Source organism: Macrosteles quadrilineatus, unplaced genomic scaffold (assembly GCF_028750875.1).
Source record: "Macrosteles quadrilineatus isolate MER2022 unplaced genomic scaffold, UCM_ALF_1.0 Scaffold_2__2_contigs__length_208266976, whole genome shotgun sequence".
NCBI classification, from domain to species: Eukaryota; Metazoa; Arthropoda; class Insecta; order Hemiptera; family Cicadellidae; genus Macrosteles; species Macrosteles quadrilineatus.
This window is the reverse complement of record NW_026542595.1, coordinates 43,890,427-43,912,107: the sequence shown is the minus strand read 5'-3', so window position 1 is coordinate 43,912,107 and position 21,681 is coordinate 43,890,427. Positions and strand designations below refer to the sequence as shown.

The 21,681-nt window shown below is 35.1% G+C and overlaps 1 protein-coding gene across 6 annotated transcripts in view; it reads left to right on the top strand.

Moving 5' to 3' along the window:
* Positions 1-20,719, top strand: part of LOC128985442 (phosphatidylcholine:ceramide cholinephosphotransferase 1-like) — a 135,844-nt gene extending 115,125 nt beyond the window's left edge. For 4 of the 6 annotated variants that reach the window (XM_054404925.1, XM_054404923.1, XM_054404924.1 and 1 more), the window contains 4 exons: positions 15-132; positions 842-998; positions 3,575-3,750; positions 12,185-12,499. In XM_054404925.1, the coding sequence (XP_054260900.1) occupies positions 15-132; positions 842-998; positions 3,575-3,750; positions 12,185-12,340 (607 nt within the window). In that variant the 3' untranslated portion in view covers positions 12,341-12,499. Of the gene's footprint in view, positions 1-14; positions 133-841; positions 999-3,574; positions 3,751-12,184; positions 12,500-20,622 lie in introns of those variants that run through there. The other 2 variants (XR_008490023.1, XM_054404922.1) reach the window with 2 other exon arrangements.
* The last annotated feature ends 962 nt before the right edge of the window (positions 20,720-21,681 follow it).

Here is a 21,681-nt window from a genome sequence, read left to right as displayed (position 1 = left end):
ATGTGTTTTTGCAGGTTCATAGTGTTCAGACGAGTGTGTCTGATGCTGTCATTGTTGTATCTGATGCGCTCCATCACTATGTATGTCACAGTGTTGCCCATGTCAAGCAAGACATACGTGTGCTCACCAAAGGTAAGTCTTTGTAAATCAAACATGTTACATTTAACTCTTAAAATTCCTAGGATTATTAAGTATTTTAATACTGCCTAGTTACCGGCAATCATGATTCCCTCTTATTTTTTGGACAAATTTGTTGATAGACACTTGTAGTGAAAATGAGCAAAAGACTAGTAATGTACCCAAGCTGTCAGATCTCTTCCGCCTAGCTATGCCACAGACAGTTGAACTCATCATAAGTTACACACTAGACTTAAATGAGAAAGGACTCTCGATTTATGGTATTGCCTATAGGCTGGAGAGACAACAGCTGAGACACACACACTGACTTAGCTTGCTTGTCATACAGGCACAGGGCTCAAGTCATATAACATAACCATGCCACCGCAGTTGTGAGGGTGTGTCTTGAATTATTCACAGAGTGACTATGACAAATAACTGTTTACAAAAGGCAGGCATTTTCAATACTGTAGTGTGTACTGTGCAACTTGGTAGCAGTGCACGCCAAGAAGAGGCATCATTAATTATGCTCAGGAATTTAACTGCCACAGCAAACCTGCATACTAAGTAAATTTCTATTTGCTGTATTGGATTTTACAAAAATATTTTGTTTAAAGTTTCGGACTCATTACCTGTTTGGATAACATTAGCTTTGACAATTGCTTAGTTTTTAAACTCTAAAGTTTGATTTGGAACACCAGTATACAAGTGTTATTGTCAACAGGAGAACCACACGAGTGCTATGACAGTCGCCAAGCGAGTGTTCCAGCTCATCTCTGGGTTTGGGCTGAGTATCAATGGCAAACACACTTATTGTGGTGACTACATATACAGTGGCCACACCATCATGCTCACCATGAGCTACCTGATCATCAGTGAATGTTAGTATCCAACAAAGTATCAGTGTTTTGAATTATTAACTAAATTAGAAAAAGCCAATTTTTTATTTACACTTTGTCGTAAGACTGTTAGACTGCTTCTCTACATAGACATCATTTTGTTATAGACATTTATCTTTTAAACATTTAAAAGTTATTAGGTTTTCAATGCTCTCCTTCTAGAAATTGCCATTTGCAAGATCACATTTCATTGAGTTTGGGGTTAGTGTCAAAGTTTTGCAGAGTAAACAATGCTGAGATAAGATATTAGTCCCTTACTATCAAATCCAACGTGTTCAGCCAAAGATTTAAGATTTCCTATCAAAAACCATCCAATAAATCTTGGGTCAAATTTTTCTCTATAAACTGGTGTTGTGTGAAAATAAACCATTTAAATGCCAATTTTTCCATACTCTTTTTTTATTGCTCAGAACCAATGCGGACGTTTGTTATACCATTCAATTTTTTTTTTAGATCTAGCCTATAACAAAATTTCCTAAACAAGTTGTGGCACATACAAGGTTTTTTAATGGATTCTACTTTAACAAACTAAACTTTTTCTTATACACTAGAACCCCGCTAATCCAACCTTGGCTAGTCTGACTCCTCACTTAATCCGTCCGTTCCATCACCTATCGGTAACAATTTTTCTGCCTAATTTCGTGACTATTTGCCATGGTCGTATGGAGATCATTACCGTCTCTTGCAATCGTGGCAAAATTTTGTTTATCCGCCTTGATCAATTATCAATTATTATCAATTATCAATTAGTTAAGATGGGGACGCCCGGAAACATCATCATCGTTTTGCGCTGTCATCGTTATCCTCCATGATCGTGGCAAAATATTGAACTTTTCCTGCGGTCACGGAAACATTATCATCATCTTCCAGGATAGTTAAAAAATCCTAGACAAACCCGACAGTTCGGGAAGGAATCATCAGTCTTCGGCGATCGCGGCAAAATCTTGAAACTCCCCTTAAAAATCAATACATCCCCTTGGATGTATCGATATTATCATTGTCTTCCACAATTGCAGACAAATAAAAAACTTTTCCCAAACTTTTGGGGACATCATCATCATCTTTAGCAATCACAGAAACTTTATCGTTGTTAGGGGTCTATGCGACCGTGGAAACTCCTGAATATCTCATGCGGTAAAGGAAACATCATCTTTACCTTCCACAATTAATTGTTGCATGATCTGGAAAGTTCCCGGTGATCATAGTAACATTATCATCATGTTCCGCAATCAAGAAATGCCTGTTTTAATCAATCATTTTATATGTTCTTGGATCATCTGACCTTTTCATGGTTCTGATCTGACCATGTGGTCCCAGTCCCGTGGGCAACGGATTGAAAGCAATGGAAATTATCATTATAGTGGCTAAAAGCTGAAAAAGGAGAATTCAATAGGCAATGCCAAGAAATTTTGAAAAATCTAATCGTAGCTGTTTCTAAAAAAAGGAGTGGGATATAACTATCGAAATTCCGTAATTTTATTTAAAATTTTTTGCATAATAATCTCCTAAAATTTTTTGACACTGACTACCAAATACCCTACTTACAGTGGCGACGCTTCCATAAGGGCCAAGTAGGCTGGGCCCACCCAAAATAAACAGTAAAGTATATTTTTAAATACTTTATATGTTATTTGGTTGATATTATTCAATAAACTGCCATATAAATTAATTTTGAACTTTCAACGGGTCATAACTTTTGTTGAAATACAATGCAATCATCTCGTAACACATTGGAGGGCCACAGATTTCGGGCCCTTCTAGTCACCATAAAACGTAAAGGACAAGGCAACGCCAGCCGGCGGCGCTTGACTATCAGCATAGCCGTCTCTGCTATCAGGGAACAATGCATTGGTATATGGAGCAGGGTGGGCCGATTTGAGCTGGCCCACTGGACATTGATTCTCAATATTCTCGCTGGGAGTGCTGAGCGCTAGTGTAGCTTTGTTTACATCCCGCCGTGTATGTTGTTTTTAGTAAGTTTTGTGATATTATTCGTACAGATTTATTAGAGTACCCATATTACGGTTTAAGTGATCATAAATTTAAAGGCGTGATGGTGATGTTATTGTGAAGTGTGTTTGTGTTAAAGTTCAAATGGGGTTAGGCCTGCATCAACGGTACTGCAATCTTCAGAATTGTCAGTTATTATTAAAAAATGTAATTCTTGCCATCATTGAAATATTAAATTTAGAGGCTCAAATAACTTTAAAATTTTTTAACGAACCCAACTTACAATCAGGTTCCTCAAATGATTTAATTTATAACAAAAATTTCAACAACCCCCCCCCCCCCCCCCCATACCGAATGATCCCACCCCGCAATGTCCCACTAAGGCCCACCCTACTGTTCAGGTAAAGCGCCGCCACTGCCTACATATTTGTGAGTTTGTCATTAAAAATTAAAGATGTACAATACTTTTGTCAATTCGATAACAAACTTGAATCATAGTATGCTTTTGTTTGTGTGTTAAAATATACAAAGCCCTCTCACCAGCCGCTACTCGTTCTTATCCATTTTGTTGAGTAACTAAAAATAAGTGTATCTTACGGTTTTTGCAGACTCTCCAAAAAGGCTGTGGCCGCTTCATTGGGCCTCATTTGTTGCCTCGTTTGTTGGTGTAATCTTTGTGTTGGTTGCCCGAGGCCACTACACTGTGGATGTCATCATCGCCTACTGGGTCACCACTCGGATCTTCTGGATTTATCACACCCTCGCCAACCACGCATCACTCAAGGTACAATCAATCTAAATCTTTACTTCCTACCCAGATTTGAGCTAGCGAGAGTTGACTAATGACTATAGTATACATTAATTGCTTGACTGTTTTATTAAGAAGTTATATTTTTACTGCTGTCATATGTGTTACTTGCTTGGTGTTCTTGAAGAATCAATTACAGTAGACCTCCTCTTAACCGACCCTAATGGAACCTAGGTTGGACAACTCAAAAGGTCGGTTAAAACAGGCAACCCCTAATTACGTAAAAAAGTTAAGTGCTATTCATTTGGAATTATATAATCATTTACCTGAAGTTTTGTGAGCACTATTTACAAAATAAACTACACCTATCTCCTTTTTTTCTTAAGTAACTTATTAACGATAGAAGAGTTACAAATAAACCCAAAACACGTTAAAGTCAAATAACTTAATAATACTTTCAGTGGAATAAATTATAGTCGTAGGCAAGAGTCAATAAAAATTCTTATTTTAATATATTCAGTAATATTAATTTATACTTTCTAGATCAATCGTAATACAGTACAGATTTTATTCTCAAAAGATACAAGCAACCATTTTGTTATGAACAGGATGTTCATTTATAACAATATGCAATTATTTTTTAGGATAAATACAAAAAAATGTATTCTTAGTAACATTCTGAAGAGTTTAGCGTATTGATTCTATCACCAAGCATGGGAGTGGAATTGCCGAAATTCCGGCGGTTAAACCGAACTGCTCTCTAAACAAGGTCAGTTAAAACAAACTGTAAAATTTTACGAGTGACGGTGGATAATCAGATTATCAGTTAGTGCAAGGTCGGTTAACACGTTCACTGCGGTTGCGGGAGCAGCTGATGTCCTGCGTGAATGAGTGCACGAAAACGATTAAATTGAGTTTCACACTGCATCCCGCTAGTTGTGGACGTAGTGTTACAAGAACCCATCAGATAATAGAACTAAAAAAACTGCTAGCAGGCCCTCAGTATGACCAAATTGAGGGAAAAGCAGGGGCGAAGTACCCGAATACACCATAAAAAATACCGTAAAAATGGGGTCAAGCGCAATTTTGAGGTTCAGTTCCTTCCACAGTGCTACACTTCAGTCATTATCGTTACTCTATTCCATATCACTAAATCTTGGGACTACCCCTCGAGGTCCCGGGTTCAAATCCTTGCCAAATCACCAATGCATTTTATCTAAGTGATAATGCCGCAACCCCTAGGTCTCTAGCCTGAAGTAATGTGAAATACAATCTGGGCCTCTTAAGAAAAAAGCATCTTAGCATCTTAAGAAAAAAATCACTAAATCCAAGCCTCCCCACACTACAATAAATTTGGAACAGTCCCACCACTGATAAATTAGTTGGATCTAAAATTGAACTATACCGGATTGAAGTATAAAACTGGCAAAATATGTGGTAAGTGAAACAACTTCTTACGGCATAGTTAATCTCACACTGGAACAATAGTTTGTAAACAGCGCTTTGACGAGTATACTCGTCGCACCTCTAGAAAGTGCTAGTGGTGACGAGATTACTCGGCATGCATGGCCAAAGTGTTAAGAGGGGGTCTACTGTAATATGAAAATACCCCCGCCAGAGCAAACCTGCAGACTAAGTGAGTTTCTATTTGCCTGGATTTTTATTAAAATGTCTCTTTATAAGTGTCAAGAGTTTAGCAACATAATAACAAGAGTTTAGCAAACAGCTTAGGATTGCTGCTATATGGAAGGTTATTAAGTGTTTTAGTGAAATGTGAATAGTTTAGTATGAAATAAATAGTTTTGACCATTATACGCATAACAACACTCTACTTTGCTAAATTATTTGTTTTTTTTGAGCTCTACAAAATAGTTATTGCAAAACTTTATGTTTTTAGGGTAAAAAATAAAAAAAAAAACTATTATTACCCAATAAATACCCCGCAAAACCCAAGAAATGTAGAAGATTAATTTGTTTTTTTTTTATGTAAAGAAGGATAATTATTTACAGTAGTAAGATTATTTTAATTGAGAAGAACAATGGGGTCTCATGTGGATTTATTATTAAAGACTGAACTAACTTATGAATTGACAGTTAGGGGTGTAAAAGTAGATTCTTCAACAAACGTAGACACATTGAGAAAACAATTGAGATCAGTTCTAAAATTAAATATAGATCCTAACCCTATAAACTTAAATAAACTGATTGTAGTTGCCGAAGAAATTAGTACCATCGAAGTAGCTACAGCGGATTTATCAGTTAAAATCGAAGATTGCATCAAGAGTAAAAGAGTAGTTGATTTTTTAAAATGTAAAGCTAAACTAAATCATTACAAATTAAGAGTCAATAAGTTGAGCAATTTTAAAGTAAGTGAAGAAGTTAAAAAGCTAATTGAACAAGCTAAACAGTCCCTGTTAGAATGTGACAATAGCCTAAAGAAAGTAGATGTAGATAAGGAGCTTGAATCAGGAATCGAACGTAAATTAAGTGAATCGGTACGGTAGAGGAAGGAGAGGAATTAGAAGTCAAAATTAAATAGCTCAGTAGAGTCCAAAGAAGAATCAAGTAGTATTGAATCACACATGTTTGCTAAGTTGTCTAATCCTATAGAAAATCTGTTAAAATATTTAAAGCCAACTAATGGATTAAATGTAAAAGAACTTTTGGATTTTATCAGGACAATGCTAAAGTTAGATAAGGAATCAAACCTTTCTTATCGTCAAATCCTTGACACAGTTTTGGGTTATACAACCGGTCCCCTGTATGATAGGCTAGTAGAATGTAAACAAATGGGTAAATCTCTTGAAAGTGTGCATATTTTGCTACTAGATTATTTTGTACCCTTGGGGCTGAGGGAGAGCCTAAAAAGAGAACTTGTGACTTGCCCACAAAGGATGGGGAGCCCTTAAATATGTACATTTTGGAAGTTAAACAAAATTCAGAGATGTTAAAAACATGTTTTTTCTGAAAAGGACTTGGTTGATTTAATTAAAATAGGACTGAATCCAGAAACTAGAAGTCGTCCAGTCTTTGCAAGTAATCCTACAACATTTGAAGAGCTTAGTAAGTTGTGCATTCTCGACCAAAATGTACGTTTTGAGGATTTTAGACAAAGTAAGAATGTTAAGTTGCCGCCTTATCAAAATAGGAGTGCAAACGTGAATTTTTCCTCAACTCCTAGGAAGTGTTAATCGTGTGGAAAGCTAGGACACATTGCAAAATCTTGTTATGCTCAGCATAGTAGTAACAACAATGCTAACAAAAATCATTTTCAAAGCTCTAACACTAAGTATGTTCCAAAAAACGGGCCTCAGGGGAGCGTTTTGACAGAACAAAATTAAATCAGGACCTCTCCCACTTTCCATCACTAGTGTTTTTCAACCAAAAAAGAAGGAAGCGTTTTCTTAATAATGTAGAAAAGAAGAAATTTAAACAAAATGTGAAAAAATGAGTTAATTTCTATAGTAGATAGACAGGAACAATGTTATAGTACTTTGCCTACATTAAAAGTAAGTTTTGGTAAGAAAGTGTTGGAAAATGCATTAATTGACACGGGAAGTTCAATAAATTTAATTAATGAGTTTATGCTAAGAACTTTAACAACAAAGAATATTGTAACTGAAATAACCCATGCGGATATTGATTGTAAAACAGCAGTAAATACAGCTATTGAAATAATAGGCAGGTGTAGGACGAAGATTAAGATAAATAAATTTTCTTGGTATATGGACTTTGTAATAGCTAAGAGCTTAGCCTGGAATGTAATACTCGGTGCAGACTTTATAAGAAAAAGCCAAATGTTGCTAAATTTAAGTGAAGACCGATATAGTTTTGGGTTTGAGCCGGATTGTAAATTAGAGTTTGCAAGTAATGCGTCTGTGATTGTTCATAAAACTTCAGACAGTAAAATAAAAGTTGGATGTAACAAAGCGTTATCGGATGTCACTAAATTGATAACAGAATTCCCTAATGTGTTTACTGATAAAATAGGCAAAGCCTTAAATTTTGAGTACACAATTAAGCTCAAAGATAAGGACCCAGTTAATTTAAGACCTTACCAGCTTAACCCACATAAAATGCAGATAATGAAGGACTTAATAGACGACCTGCTTAAGCAAGGAGTAGTTGAACCTCCTCTGTCCAGTTAGTTACGCAAGTCCAACGTTTTTAGTAAAAAAACCAAACGGTGACAAATACAGGCTTGTTGTTAACTATTCCGAGCTAAATAAGAAGATAGAAAGAGTCAATTATCCTATAGGCGACATGCATGCTATTTACCACTACTTGCAAGGGAGTGAATACTTCAGCGTAATCGACTTGTGCAACAGTTTCCATCAAATTAAACTCAGCGAAGATTGTAGGGACTACACAGCCTTTGTAACCCCTTTTTCACAGCTAAGATTTTGTAGGATACCCTACGGTCTACATTTAGGTTCCTCGTTGCTAAGCAGTTACATGAATGAAGTATTAGAAGGCATTAAATTTAAGTTCGTTATTAATTTTGTAGATGACTTGATTATATACTCGAAGACTTATGAAGAGCACATGATTCATTTAAGAGAAGTAATAACCAGATTAAATGCCCACAACTTGACTGTTAACTCGGAAAAAGCTAATTTTGTATCTAAAGAAATTAAGTTTTTGGGGTACTTGGTATCTAAAGACCAAATCAAAATCGATCCTGATAGAGTCATAGCAATAAGAGATTTTAAGCCACCTACAGATGCCAAAGCTCTCAGTCGATTTTTAGGCATGACAAATTATTGGTCAATGTTTATTGATCTACGGAGGAAAGACAAAACGTTTATTTGGAACGAAAAATGTCAAATCAGTTTTGAGAAGCTTAAACAAAGCATAATTGAGCCTCCAGTCTTGTCTATACCTAATTACGACCTACCATATTTTACATTGCGACGCCAGTGACAGAGCCTGCGGTGCATGCCTTTTACAAAATCAGGACGGCATAAACCACCCAATAGCATTCTATTCTAAAACATTCTCAGATAGCAAACAATGTTTATCGATATATGAAAAGGAAGCGCTATCAATGGTTTGCGCAATCAACAAGTTCAGGAAGCTGTTAGAAATCAGAGAATTCACTCTTATCACTGATAACAGCGCACTAGCATTTGTACTCAGTCACTTTAAGAAATTAGGTAAGCTAGGGCGTTGGGTCGGTACTGTTTTGTCTTTGCCATTTAAGATTGTGTTAGTAAAAAGCCAAGACAATGTAATCGCAGATTTCTTATCAAGAATATTTGATAAGCATGACATGGAACCAGAAATTAATGTAAATAATGTAAAAAATATTGTAAATATAGATCTAAGTAAAATCAAATTAAATGAGTCAAAAATGCCAAGTGTACAGTATGATATAGACATGAACAAAGTAGTCAATATATGCAACAATATCAAGGATTTTCCTCTAAGTTTTAAAGAGCTAAAGGAATATCAGCTACAGGACCAGGAAGTAAGAAACATTCTATCGTGTTTGAAAAATGGTGAAGCTAAAGACAATTTTTCAATGAAGCAAGGAGTTCTAATAAGAGTGCGGAGAAAATCTATTTACCGGAAATGCTACTAGACATGGTTTTTAAATACTTTCACGATTCTTACATCGGTGGACACCTAGGTATTTTCAAAACTGTGAAGAAAATAAATCAGTATTTTTATAGGCCTGGATTAATACCGGAAGTGACAAAAAGAGTAAAAAGTTGTAAGCTGTGTGCACAAGGAAAACCTCCTTGGCGAGTATATAACGGACCTCTCGTTACTTCAGTGTCTAACAATGCTATGGATAAACTTTACATAGACACCTATGTTCCATTGATAAGAACTAAAAATTTAAATAAATATTTGTTGATTGTTGTGGATGACTATAGCAAGTTTACTTGGCTCTGTCCCCTGAGAGAATGTACTATGTATAATTAAAGCGATGGAAAATAACGTTTTTAAACATTTTTCTGTATGCAAAGAAATAGTAAGCGATAATGCTAAATATTTCGTAAGCAGCAAGATTAAACGCTTTTTGTTCAATAAAGGAATAGTTCACCGGCTAACAATCCCGATGGTTCCTAGGCAAAACAAAAGCGAACGGTATCTCAGGAATTTGAAAGCAATTTTCCAAATTGTTTACCACAAAAATCAGAACCAGTGGGACGCAAATTTGGATGAGTTGCAGCTAGCAGTGAACAGTGCTGTAAACGAAACAATAAATGCGCCACTCTTTAACTCTTCAAAAAAACATCACTCTTCAATACTTGGTATATAAATAATAGCTATAAATGTCTATTGTTTTAAGCTATTATCACTTGTTTATGCCTTAAGGGGGATGGCCCACGAGGGGTCAGACAAAATTCTTAAATAGCAGCATAGGTCGAGTTTGGTATCTAATTAAAGGTCTTAGTTAATAGAATACATTGCCGCAAATCCGAACTCAAAAGGACAACTAAATAAAAAATGACAGATATTAAAAGATTCATTGAATTTGCATTGCTATTCTACGCTACCTCATCAAGGGGCAACCGCGATAATTCGGAAGAAAATTATTAACTAAGCATCTAAGGTCAACATGCACATCAAATTAAAGGTCTTATGTAGTAGAATACAATACTGCAAATTTGAGCTCAATAGAACAACTGAGTAAAAAATTACAGCTGCTCAAAGATTCAAAATGGCAGATTCAAGAAATAGTTTAACGGCTGGCATTTTTGACTCAATTGTCCGTTTGAGTTCGGGTTTTTAGCAATGTGTTCTACTAACTAAGACCTTAATTAAATACCAAACTCAACCTATGCTGCTATTTAAGAATTTTGTCTGACCTCTCATGGGCCGTCCCCCTTAAGGCATAAAAAAGTGATAATAGCTTAAAACAGTAGATATTTATAGCTATTATTTTTATACCAAGTATCATTACTACATACATACATACATACATACAGGTTCCTCTTCTCCGTAGTCTTGAAGACCAGGGAATTGTCAAATCTTGAGGTTAGGGTAGGTGTGTTTGTGTGTGTGTGTGTGTATGTGTGTGTGTGTGGGTGAGTTCATTTGTTGAGATGTTTGTGGTCGTCAAAGAAATCTTTTAGGGTGTAGTATGGTCTTTCAATCAGGTATTCTTTTAATTTTCTTGTGAAGGTTGTTGTGTTGGCTATTTGTTTAAGGTAATCAGGGAGGGCATTGAAAATTTTTGATCCAGCAATTTGGGGGGTTTTACTAGTTTTAGTTAGCCTGTGTTGTTGTATGTCGAAATTTAGATCTGTGTTCCTAAGTTTATATTTATGGCAGTCTCCTCTGGTTTTTGGGGGGTTTAGTTTGAGAATTTTGGTGGTTTCTAGGATATAGATGGATGTGATGGTTAGGATCCGGTTGGAAGTAAAGTAGGGTTTGCAGTCTGTTGATGGTTGAAGGCATTCTATCGTCCTTATGGCTTTTTCTTGGAGCGATATTAGCTTATTTATTTGTGTGATTGAGGCAGATCCCCAGGCGATAATGCCAAGCCTAATATGGCATTCAAAAAGGGCGAAGTAGGCAATTTTGGTAGTTTTCTTGTTGGTGATGGACCTTATTCTTCGAATTGCAAAAAGAGATGATGAGAGTTTGCTGTCCAGAGAGGATATGTGGTCATGCCAGTTTAAATTGCTGTCGATGGTAATGCCAAGGAATTTAGTTGTTGTGGCTGAGGCTATGGGTTCTGGTTTGCTTGGGTTGGCAGGGGGTAGTGTGTTGGTTCGGTTGATTGTTGAGAAATTTACGTTGATGGTTTTGGATTTGTTAATTTGTAGGTTTAATGTGGAGCATATGTCGGTAGCCAGTTTGAGGGTCTCTTCAGTGGTTGAGTTCTCATTTTGAGGTGAAGTTGGAGATAAAATGGTGGTGTCATCAGCATACATTTTGATGGTCTTGTCCATGGGTAGAAAGTCCGGGAAAGAGTTTATATAAATAATGAAGAAAAGGGGTCCAAGGATGGAGCCTTGGGGAATTCCTTGTATTGTTGTTGTGAGGGTGGATCTTGTTTTAATTTTGAAGGATTTTTGTTGGTGTTCAATTTCGACTTGTTGGTTTCGATCTGAGAAATAGCTGATAATCCATTTAAGAGCCAGGTTATCGATGTTGAGTTGTCTTAATTTGTTTATTAGAATGGTTCTGTCAAGGCTGTCGAACGCTTTCTGGAGGTCCAGAAAGATTCGTTCCAGAAAGAGAAAGATTCCAGAAAGTACACAGAAAGGTTACTTTATCTTTATTAGTAACAAATATATTTAACTGTTCCGGGACTTTTCTACCACCCTGTATATGTGTTTCTAGTGTTATTGGACGTATTTTTATTTATTTTTTGTTAGTAAAACTCCTCAAATTCACCAAAAAATAAATATAAATATAGGTTTTGAAATCCCGTTAATCCCAGGATCAAGACCCCTAATTGTATAGGTAGTTGTGGTGTATCTAATTTAGTGTTTTGTGTGTTGAGCAGAACAGAAGTCCCAACAACCTGTTGTCGAGAGCCTGGTGGTTCAGGATATTCCAGTACTTTGAAGGCAACGTGGGAGGACCTCTACCACGGGTCCACGACTGGCCGCTGCCTTGGCCTCGGCGGTTCCTCGCCAAACATCCCAACCGTGACAGTTAGTACGCATCCAACCAGGACAGCTAGCAACTGTAAGATTTGTTTCTTCGTGGTTTGGAAAAATCGTTAGTACCTTACAGCTTTTTACAACTTTTTTTATCTTAACATTTTCTTTATACATTTTGTTGTTATTTACATTACTGAGTAAATCTGTGAGTAAAACTGCATGTCTATTTTTTTAAACTACCATCGTATTTAGGTTACTTTTACATCGTTCAAATCGATAACTGTTACAGTGAAAGTTAGGACATTTAGTTATGTATAACTTATTTATAATCTTAACCTTAGAGTTAACTAATCAATTGATTAAAATATCAGTGTGTATTTACAATCACATGTTCTTTGGTTTGAATCTTTTAGACCAGTGTAATCTGTACCTAGTTCTACAAGAAAAGAATTTTACTACAACTAAGTTGGTACTCTCTTATGTGCCAGTATTTTATAATATAATCGTGCATTTAATTACATAACTTTGGACGAAAATGTTGTAGAAAAAGTATTTAAACATCTTTTTGGAGTTTGCCAAATAATATATACAAATATTGAAAAATACCACTTACGAGAATAGTAGTCTGTAAATAGCTACTAGTTAGCTGATCTATAGACATAATAGCTAGAAAAATATGTATCGGTTATATTTGTCCTACTAGGGTTTTCATTGTAAATTCACTGGTAATGTTTCTGTAGGATCTTTGAATTAATAACTCTTAAGACTGAACTGTGATCATGTAGTAAATCCATTGAAAAGGTTTAAACAATAGGTGTTGATTAGTACCAAAAACAATTGCAAGTTTGTCGACTTAGCTGATGTATTGTTAAGATAAATTGTCATGCAGCATCATTTGTTTAACTGCCTTGAGGTAATAATTTATTTGATAATCTATGTGATCTTTCTTTTATGGTAATTACTTTGTCACATCCTGTCTATAGTGTACATGAGACTGTAAAGCTACTATCCGCTTATCCCACTAAAACAAAATACTAAGTGAAGAAAACTATGAATCTTTTACAACAGGTTTGGCTTTAAATCATAAGTTTTAAATTTCAGACCCTTACCTCAATATTAATTATTTCTATATTATCTATGTAGCACAAACTTGCAATTCCTCAAAGTTATAAGGTTATTAAAATTGTATCTAATCATTTAAAACATGCGTGTTCTTAGTTTTCAAATATGATAGGAATTCTTGTACTGTACAAAGTTTTGTAGACCTAGGATGCAGAGTGTTGCTAGTGGGGCTACCTGAGTTGTAAATAATACCTGCTTAGGCTAGGCATATCTAGTGTCTTCCGTTAGCCTCTTTCCATCAGGTCTTTGGTTATTGATTGCTGTAAATACTTGTATAGGATGTGGATGTATATTATGTTTGAAATTTGTTTGATTCAATTGGAATAATTTTCATCTTGCATTGCCTACTGCATCATTCAATTTACATATAAATGGTGTTGTATTTGGTTTTAAACAATGTTTAAATAGTGAACTAGAAATATGATCTGAGATAAAATTTACAATGATGGGTTTATCTATTCAAGGACGCCTACAGAAATTCTTTTAGGGGAACACTGGAATGTTCTTCCAGGGTTCCCGAAAAATGCCCCTGCTAACAATTTTAATATAAAATGTACCAAAACATATTTTTTATATGTGTAAAAGTTGGAATTCTCTTAAAAAACATTTATAATATAGGCTACTTGTTTGTCTCTACAATATTTATACATATACAGTGTGTAAATTAAGTATGGAAACAAATCTGTATTTTTAAAACCGAAATAGATAGAAATATTCTATTTGTGGCAATAATAGTTAACAAAGGTTCCGCAATTTTTCACATCAAACATATTTTTTTACCCCCCTAACAGGGTAGGTGGTAGGGGGTAACTTATTTTTTTCAATTAGCAACCCCTATTGAATGACCCCTCATTTTGAAGGGTTTGTCAAAAGAAACACAATGACGCAAATCTGAGGTGAATATCTCACTCCTAGCCCAAATGGCGGATATTCCAAAATTTGATTTATTGTACGTGAAAAGCACCAATTTCACAAATAATGGAAAGAAATCTGTATTTTTAAAACCGAAATAGATAGAAATATTCTGTTTGTGGAATTGATTGTTGACATAGGTTCCGCAATTTTTTTAATTAACAATATTTTTTCAACCCCTTTAACAGGGTAGGGGGTGGGAGTGACTTATTTTTTTCAACAACAACCCCTATTGAGTGACCCCTCATTTTGAAGGGTTTGTTAAAAGAAAAAGAATGACGCAAACCCGAGGTAGATATTTCACCCCTAGCCTAAATGGTGGGTAATGAAAAATTTAATTTTTGTAAAAAAAGCCCATTTTGGAATATCCGCCATGTTAGCTAGGAGTGAGATATTCACCTCGGATTTGCGTCATTGTGTTTCTTTTGACAAACCCTTCAAAATGAGGGGTCACTCAATAGGGGTTGCTATTTGAAAAAAATAAGTCACCCCCTACCACCTACCCTGTTAGGGGGGTAAAAAAATATTTTTCATGTGAAAAATTGCGGAATCTTCGTTAACTATTATTGCCACAAATAGAATATTTCTATCTATTTCGGTTTTAAAAATACAGATTTGTTTCCATACTTAATTTACACACTGTATTTTAAACTACTAAAAACAAGGTATAAAATTTAAACAAGTGTTAAAACTAAAAGTGATCCATTTAAAATAAAAGGTCAAAATATTTGTTCTACATTTAAAGGATGATTTACGTATAAAGAATCTGTTTTAAATACATTTATTTTTTTCCTTGACTTGTTTAACTGTGCTTCTATATATTTAACTGTTTCTAATAGAACTTATTACTTATTGAGGTTTCTTATTCAGATAGTTATTTTATCTCTTTCTCTTGTGTAAGCCTTTTGTTACATTATTTTGGTTGTGATTATTCACCAATTACGCTGATTTATTTTATTTATCTCAGGGAAGACCATGCCTCCCTCTGTGGGCGTCCATGTATCAACAACTTATATTAAACTTCCCAATTGTTATTGTAAATACTTTTCACATACTAACGTTGTTGGCTTCAAACAGTATTCAATAACAATATATTACTCAAAACAGCCAAAATAACACACCTCTTCTATATACAAAAATTTTTTTATTGTTTAAAAATAGCAAAAGTAGTTTGTCTCATAAACGTAATTTAGTAAATTGTACTTTTGCAACACCACTAAGAAAATAGTATATTTGTAAGAAGTAGAATTATGGAGCAATAAAATTGTATCCTCTTTTTGTTACAATCTTTCAGAATTATATTTTTTATAAAGTACAAACCTAGAGGAAAGCTATAAAGTTAATGCATATTGATGTATCTTTAATTTATGTTGATTATGCAACCAAAATTACAACAGCTGACAATCATTTTGGCGATAAACTATGATCATTATTAAAAATTTTGGTCGATAAACACAATTTTTAAATGAAATTTTCATTTCATACAAGACTAACCGACCTGTGCGAAGCATTCACACTGAATCCTTCTCTAATCCCACTTATTAAGGTACACAACATAGTTAATTCTGCGTAGTAAGTGCATCGTTGATTAAAGTATGGTTTCTTACTTCAGGAATAGATGTAGGTTTACATTTTAATTAACCTTTTCAAAATATACTGTTAAGTTATTTACATTTTTACATGTTTACAGGACCTATTTGAACACTATTTTTGAAGTATGCAATAATTTGGTAATTTACGATTTTTCTTTTGGTGGCTTTGTAATTACACAAACATAGTTTTCACTGAAAAAAGCGCACCCTTGACAAAGCCACACAAACTGAATGGGTAAAAAAACAGAGTCTGGTGCGTGCAACCCTTCCTTTGTTACCGTTTGTCCATATACCTTATTTAAAGTCATGGCAAAGGTTACTTTTAAGGGAAATTCCTTCTTAGTCAGTTTGAAAAGATTACGGACTATTGCGTAGCATGACAGTTTGACCGGAGTCAGCCAACTTCACTTTCATAGAGTATGTGTCCAAGTGAGCTACAGCTAATCTTGGACCATGCTTAGGTTTCTCATCAACATGATAATAGAGTTCTTTTTAGCATGGGTTTATGAGCTAACAAACCTAAAGGGCTTAGTGAGTTAAAAAAAAAACAAAAAAAAACTAATGGATGTGTTCTACGTCCCTTGGTAAAGAACCGAATCAAAACTGATTCAAACCGTTTCCTGTCAGTAAGAAATTCAACACAAAATAACTATTCAAGTTGAAACCTGAAGTTAAGAAAAGATAAGAGATAAGAGGTGATGTTTGAAGGTAGGTAGGTATATCAAAATGAAGGCTTTGTTGTAAATAAACAAATATAAAAGCTAAAGAATCCATGCGGCACTTACTTTTGAGTTGTTCTTACTTTAATTTAAACATTTCAGGTGTCAAAAGATTTGCTTCAGTTCGCAGTTTTACAATAAGGTTTAAGAATTGAGACAAGTCTATTTTAAAGGGCACAGGCAGCCCTTAAAGTTGGTGGAAAGTTGGTATTGAAATAGATTTAATAGAAAATCAAGTCAGGCAAATGGAAATTCGGTTAGTCTGTAGGTTTGCTGCGGCAGGAGTATTTTGTACAAAAATGCATCAATATACAAAATTGTTTGTTTTCTCAAGCCCTACAGAATGGATGTAATGAAAATTAGGAATTTCCATGTTTCATGGTAAACATTTAAAAACAAAACTCAAATGTGACAGTTTGATCAAATTCTCTTTTATGAAGAATGTAGACTTCCTGTTTTTTGCCTTCATCAGGGCTTAAACCCAACAGTGAAGGCACGACAAATGCTATTCCTTATCTGAGGAAAATACAAATCTAAATATTGTATGGATTTTGAATTTGATTGAACTGTATCAGCTGTGTGGCAGGATGAAATTAGTAAGTTAAACAAACTAGCTGTTACCCACAGACTTCACCCTGTTTGACTTCATTGGTTAAGATAAGCTGACATAAACAAAACAGAAATACAGTAATACAAAAAAATAATCACACCTGATTTCAAGAAGGTAATAAATTGAAAGAATAACAAACAAATAAGAACAGCTGAGATATTTTTAACGTTGGGCATATCGAAAGTTCCCTTTAGAGAGGAATTACGACCTTAAAGGGCAATTTATGAAATAATGGATAGTTTTGCGTAAGGTTTCTCGTCATGACGAACATATTAAGTGTATGGTTTATGGGGGTGACTTGTAGTGTTCTCAAAAGTTCATGGGTACTTTAGGATTCATATATGGATTATAAACAAAGTAAGCTATAAACAAATACTGAAACTATAAATCCTCTTGAATTTCGGTTTATTGCCATTGTGACTAACCAATATTTCTAAAATATCAACCTCGGACGTCTACAATGTGTTAGCATGCCACTTTATTATCATGTTATAACTACGTATATTCCAGGAGTGCATTTTAATGTTGTAGGTTGCATAATCAACATGTTAGCAGCTTTGAGAATTGTTATTAGTTGTACAGTAAGAATGTTATTTTATCTAGGTTAGGTATAACTGTATATAGTAAATGTGGATAGTAATTGATAAAGAAAATTATTCATAAATACCTATTATGGTGCATTAACACTAATGAGTAGTTAATTTTTAATCGTGCTGATTTTAGTTAGTTAACGTTATTTCTTAGGGATGTGTCGATTCTCAATACCGATTCTCGATACCACCTATACTTGACCGTTGGTATCAGTATTGAGAAATGATCATCAAAAGTTGATTCCGATACCGATACCCCCGTGCAATCGGAAAATTATCGACATTCCCGCGAACGTGCAAGACAATGACGACTTTTCCGTGACCCCGGGAGATGTTAATGATTCTGCCGTGATCTCGGAAGACGACGATGATGTCTACACTGAAGCGGAAGATGTTCATGATTTTGCCGCTAATGCAGACGACGACGATGATGTTTCCGTGACCGCGGGAGTTAATGATGATGTCTACATGGCCGCAGAAGATTTTTGTGATTTAGCTGCGACTGCGGACGACGAAATGAACAACGTTACCGTGACCGCGGGAGTCAATGATGTCTACACGGTAGCAGGAGATTTGAATGATTTTGCCGCCATTGCGGACGACGACAATGACGTTTCAATGACTGCGGGAAATGATGATGACGTCTACACAGCCTCAGGAAATATTTATGATATTGAAGGGATCGCGGACGACAACGATGACGTTTTCGTGACCAAGGGAGTCAATTATGATACACTTACTTTTTTTGTATTTCAGTTATGTATCTTACAACATTGTGATATTGTTCTTTTATATCCATCCAATGTAGGTTTTTCCATATATCATTATAAGCGAACTACACAGCCTCAGAAGATTTTTGTGATTTCGTTGTGATCGCGGAAGACGACGATAACATTTCCATGACTGCGAAAGACGATGATGATGACGGCCTTGGAAGATGTTCTTTGCCACGATCGACAAAGATGATGTTTCCTTAACCGCTGGAGTTGATGATGCTGTCTTCAGGACTGCGGAAGGTATGATTTTTCTGCAACCGCGAAAGTCAGTGATTGTGGGAGATATTTCGGACTTTGCAGTGATCCCAGAAGAGAAAAATGATATCTCCACAACCACTGGCGATGACTAACTTAATTTGGCTTGACTGAATATTTCAGGTACACCGCAATAATATCACTTTCTTTTTGGCATTTGTTGTTAGATCAATTCATTTATCCTTGCATTTGCCCGTCCACATAGACTAACTGCCCGTGCGTGGAACGTATCCAGCAAAGCAAGGGGTGAGCCGGTACAGTACAAAGGTGAACTGTACTGATAAATTTTAGTGGCAGTGATCAGGATCCGAACCCACGACATCGCTGCCTTGGGCCCGAAGTCCGTGACGCTACCAACTGAGCCACCGACTCACCAAGAAGAAGGGAGGCTTTAGAAGGGGTTAAACTTAATTAAGAGTTGGAATGTTTAATTGCTGCATAAATCTTTCTTTACTTGCAAAAAACTCCATTTCCTCAAAAATTGTTAATGGAAGGACATAAAGATAGGGGTTGGTGTAGTATATAACCAATCCATTCAGAAAATTTGGAAAAAAAAATTCCAACAATAAATAAATGGTATCGGTACAGAGAATCGATTTTTCTGGTATCGGTATCGAGAATCGATAAATTTTGATATCGACACATCACTATTCTTAACCTACTTAGTTTTTGCTGGAATCAGTTATGAGAGGGAAATGGAATAATGTAAGTCAAGTCTAGTGGGTTACTTTGCTTCCTATATGTTTAATGTGTGTTAGCTGTATTTATTTCATACCATCTTTTATAACTATCTGTTTTTTTTGTTTTTTTTAGTTTTATTATAAAGATAATTTTTGGATACACATGAAATACCAGTATATTGCTTTAATATTCCTTAAAATAATAACATCAACTGATTCCCCCTTAAACTCTTATAAATTTAAAAGTGGACCCTAAGTTCAGGTGGAAATTATTGTTCATTAGTGCAAAATAGTTGAATAGAAGTCTTTGCTTTCAAATTACAGTTTTTAGCAAAAACTATTTTTAACATGTTGTATCGTTTACCTATTTATTATCAAAGTTTGAACATTTATAACATAAACATAGACTTATGTATTGCATTTCGATATTCTAATAGTATCTAAGGAAATCTGAGTATCCAAAAACAAAAAGTCAGATCGGTTTACCTGTCCACCTCTACACTGTAGTTTTTAAAACGGCAAAAATGGTGGTCTGTATTATAATATGTTCTGTAATTCAGTTATGTTTCTTATAACATTGTGATATTGTTCCTATCTATCCATCCACTGTAGGTATTTTCATATATCATATAAGAGTTGATACTTTGAGATATATTTATACATGTGTGAGGGTAGTGTACAGTGTACAGTTGTATAGTAGCTTACCTCGTACCGGTACTTGTTCAAGTTTGCTGTTGAAGCACAAACTCATTTGTTCACAGCCAGTACTCTTGAGCCCAGCCAGTACTTTGTCGTCTCTGACAACGAACTCTTATGTTTGTATCTTGTGTTAAGGTGTGTGATTCGAGATGGAACTCAGTGTTAATATCAATGAAATGTGCCTATATTTTTTTACTGATGAATCTCCGTCTGTTTGTTTGAACATTGTGTTGTGCTTCTTAGAGTAACTGTGTATACTTTTGTTTAACAAATAAGGCTGATAAATAATGTGAATATAGATAAACTGTTAGCAATCTTGATCGATTAATATTTATTTTTTCTTGTTTATATATGATATATTATCGGTAAAAACATCTTTTCAGGGTCCGGCTGGATTGTGATTGTAATGAAGGTTGGTCCCGGTGTTTCCTTGTGGAAATGTTGTTTTTGTAACGTGATAATAAAGTTTTTATGTCATTACTTGAAACATTTCTTCACACCTTAATAAATTAGGTTCATCTTCAGTCAAATCCTCTTCTAACATTAGTATTGTAAGCAAATAATTGTATGGTTTTTAGAAGAGGTAATTCTCCCATACAGATTAATTCTCACTGTCTGTTCAGTGGATCTACACAGTGATGTAGAGTGATGATCAACCACCAGCTCTATGACATTGACATTATCAAATAAAAAACAACTTTTGTTCTAAAATTTAGGTTTGATTCCATCATAATTAATCTGTGTGGTCATTTACTTTAATCTGCCAATTTTCTTTATACTCTGCAAATCCTTTGTTTTTTTCTTCATTATCAAAGACCTTTTATCAAACCTTTACTAATACATCAACTTTTTTTTGTATTTATTTACAACCTGTTCTATGTTAGAACAATAAGTAAATTTCAAGACAGTTTAACATGAGGGCGGTAGACCCCGCGTTTGTCAAACGTGCATTAGCCAAGTACCTAGGAGCAAATGGGATCAATCACATGCAAACACACGCTTAAAACCAATGTCGCCAAAATGTGGCGCTTGTAGTTTTCACTTCAAACGCTACGTTTGCTGATAGTATGTAATTTGTCTGTCGAGATGCATACCAAGGTTTACAGCCTGCAGAGCATTCCCTCTGCGGGTTGGATCCTTTTATTTTAGTTCCACAAATGTAAGCACACTATTCAATCCTTAAATCTGCGAAAAGTGTTTTGACGGCCCAGGACCAAGTAAACTAAAAAAACTTACAATGATAAAATTGCATCGTGGAGTGGTGTTCTAGTAACTGACACATATAGGCTCGATCAAATTTGTTAAATATAGTTTTTAGGGGAAAATACTTTAACCCCAGGAGTGGCCAACGAGCGTAATACGCTCGTTCGCCGTGACGCCTAGAATGGCCACCAGAGTAATAAGCTAGTATGGGCTGAATTTTTTTTAACGGTGAAAAAACC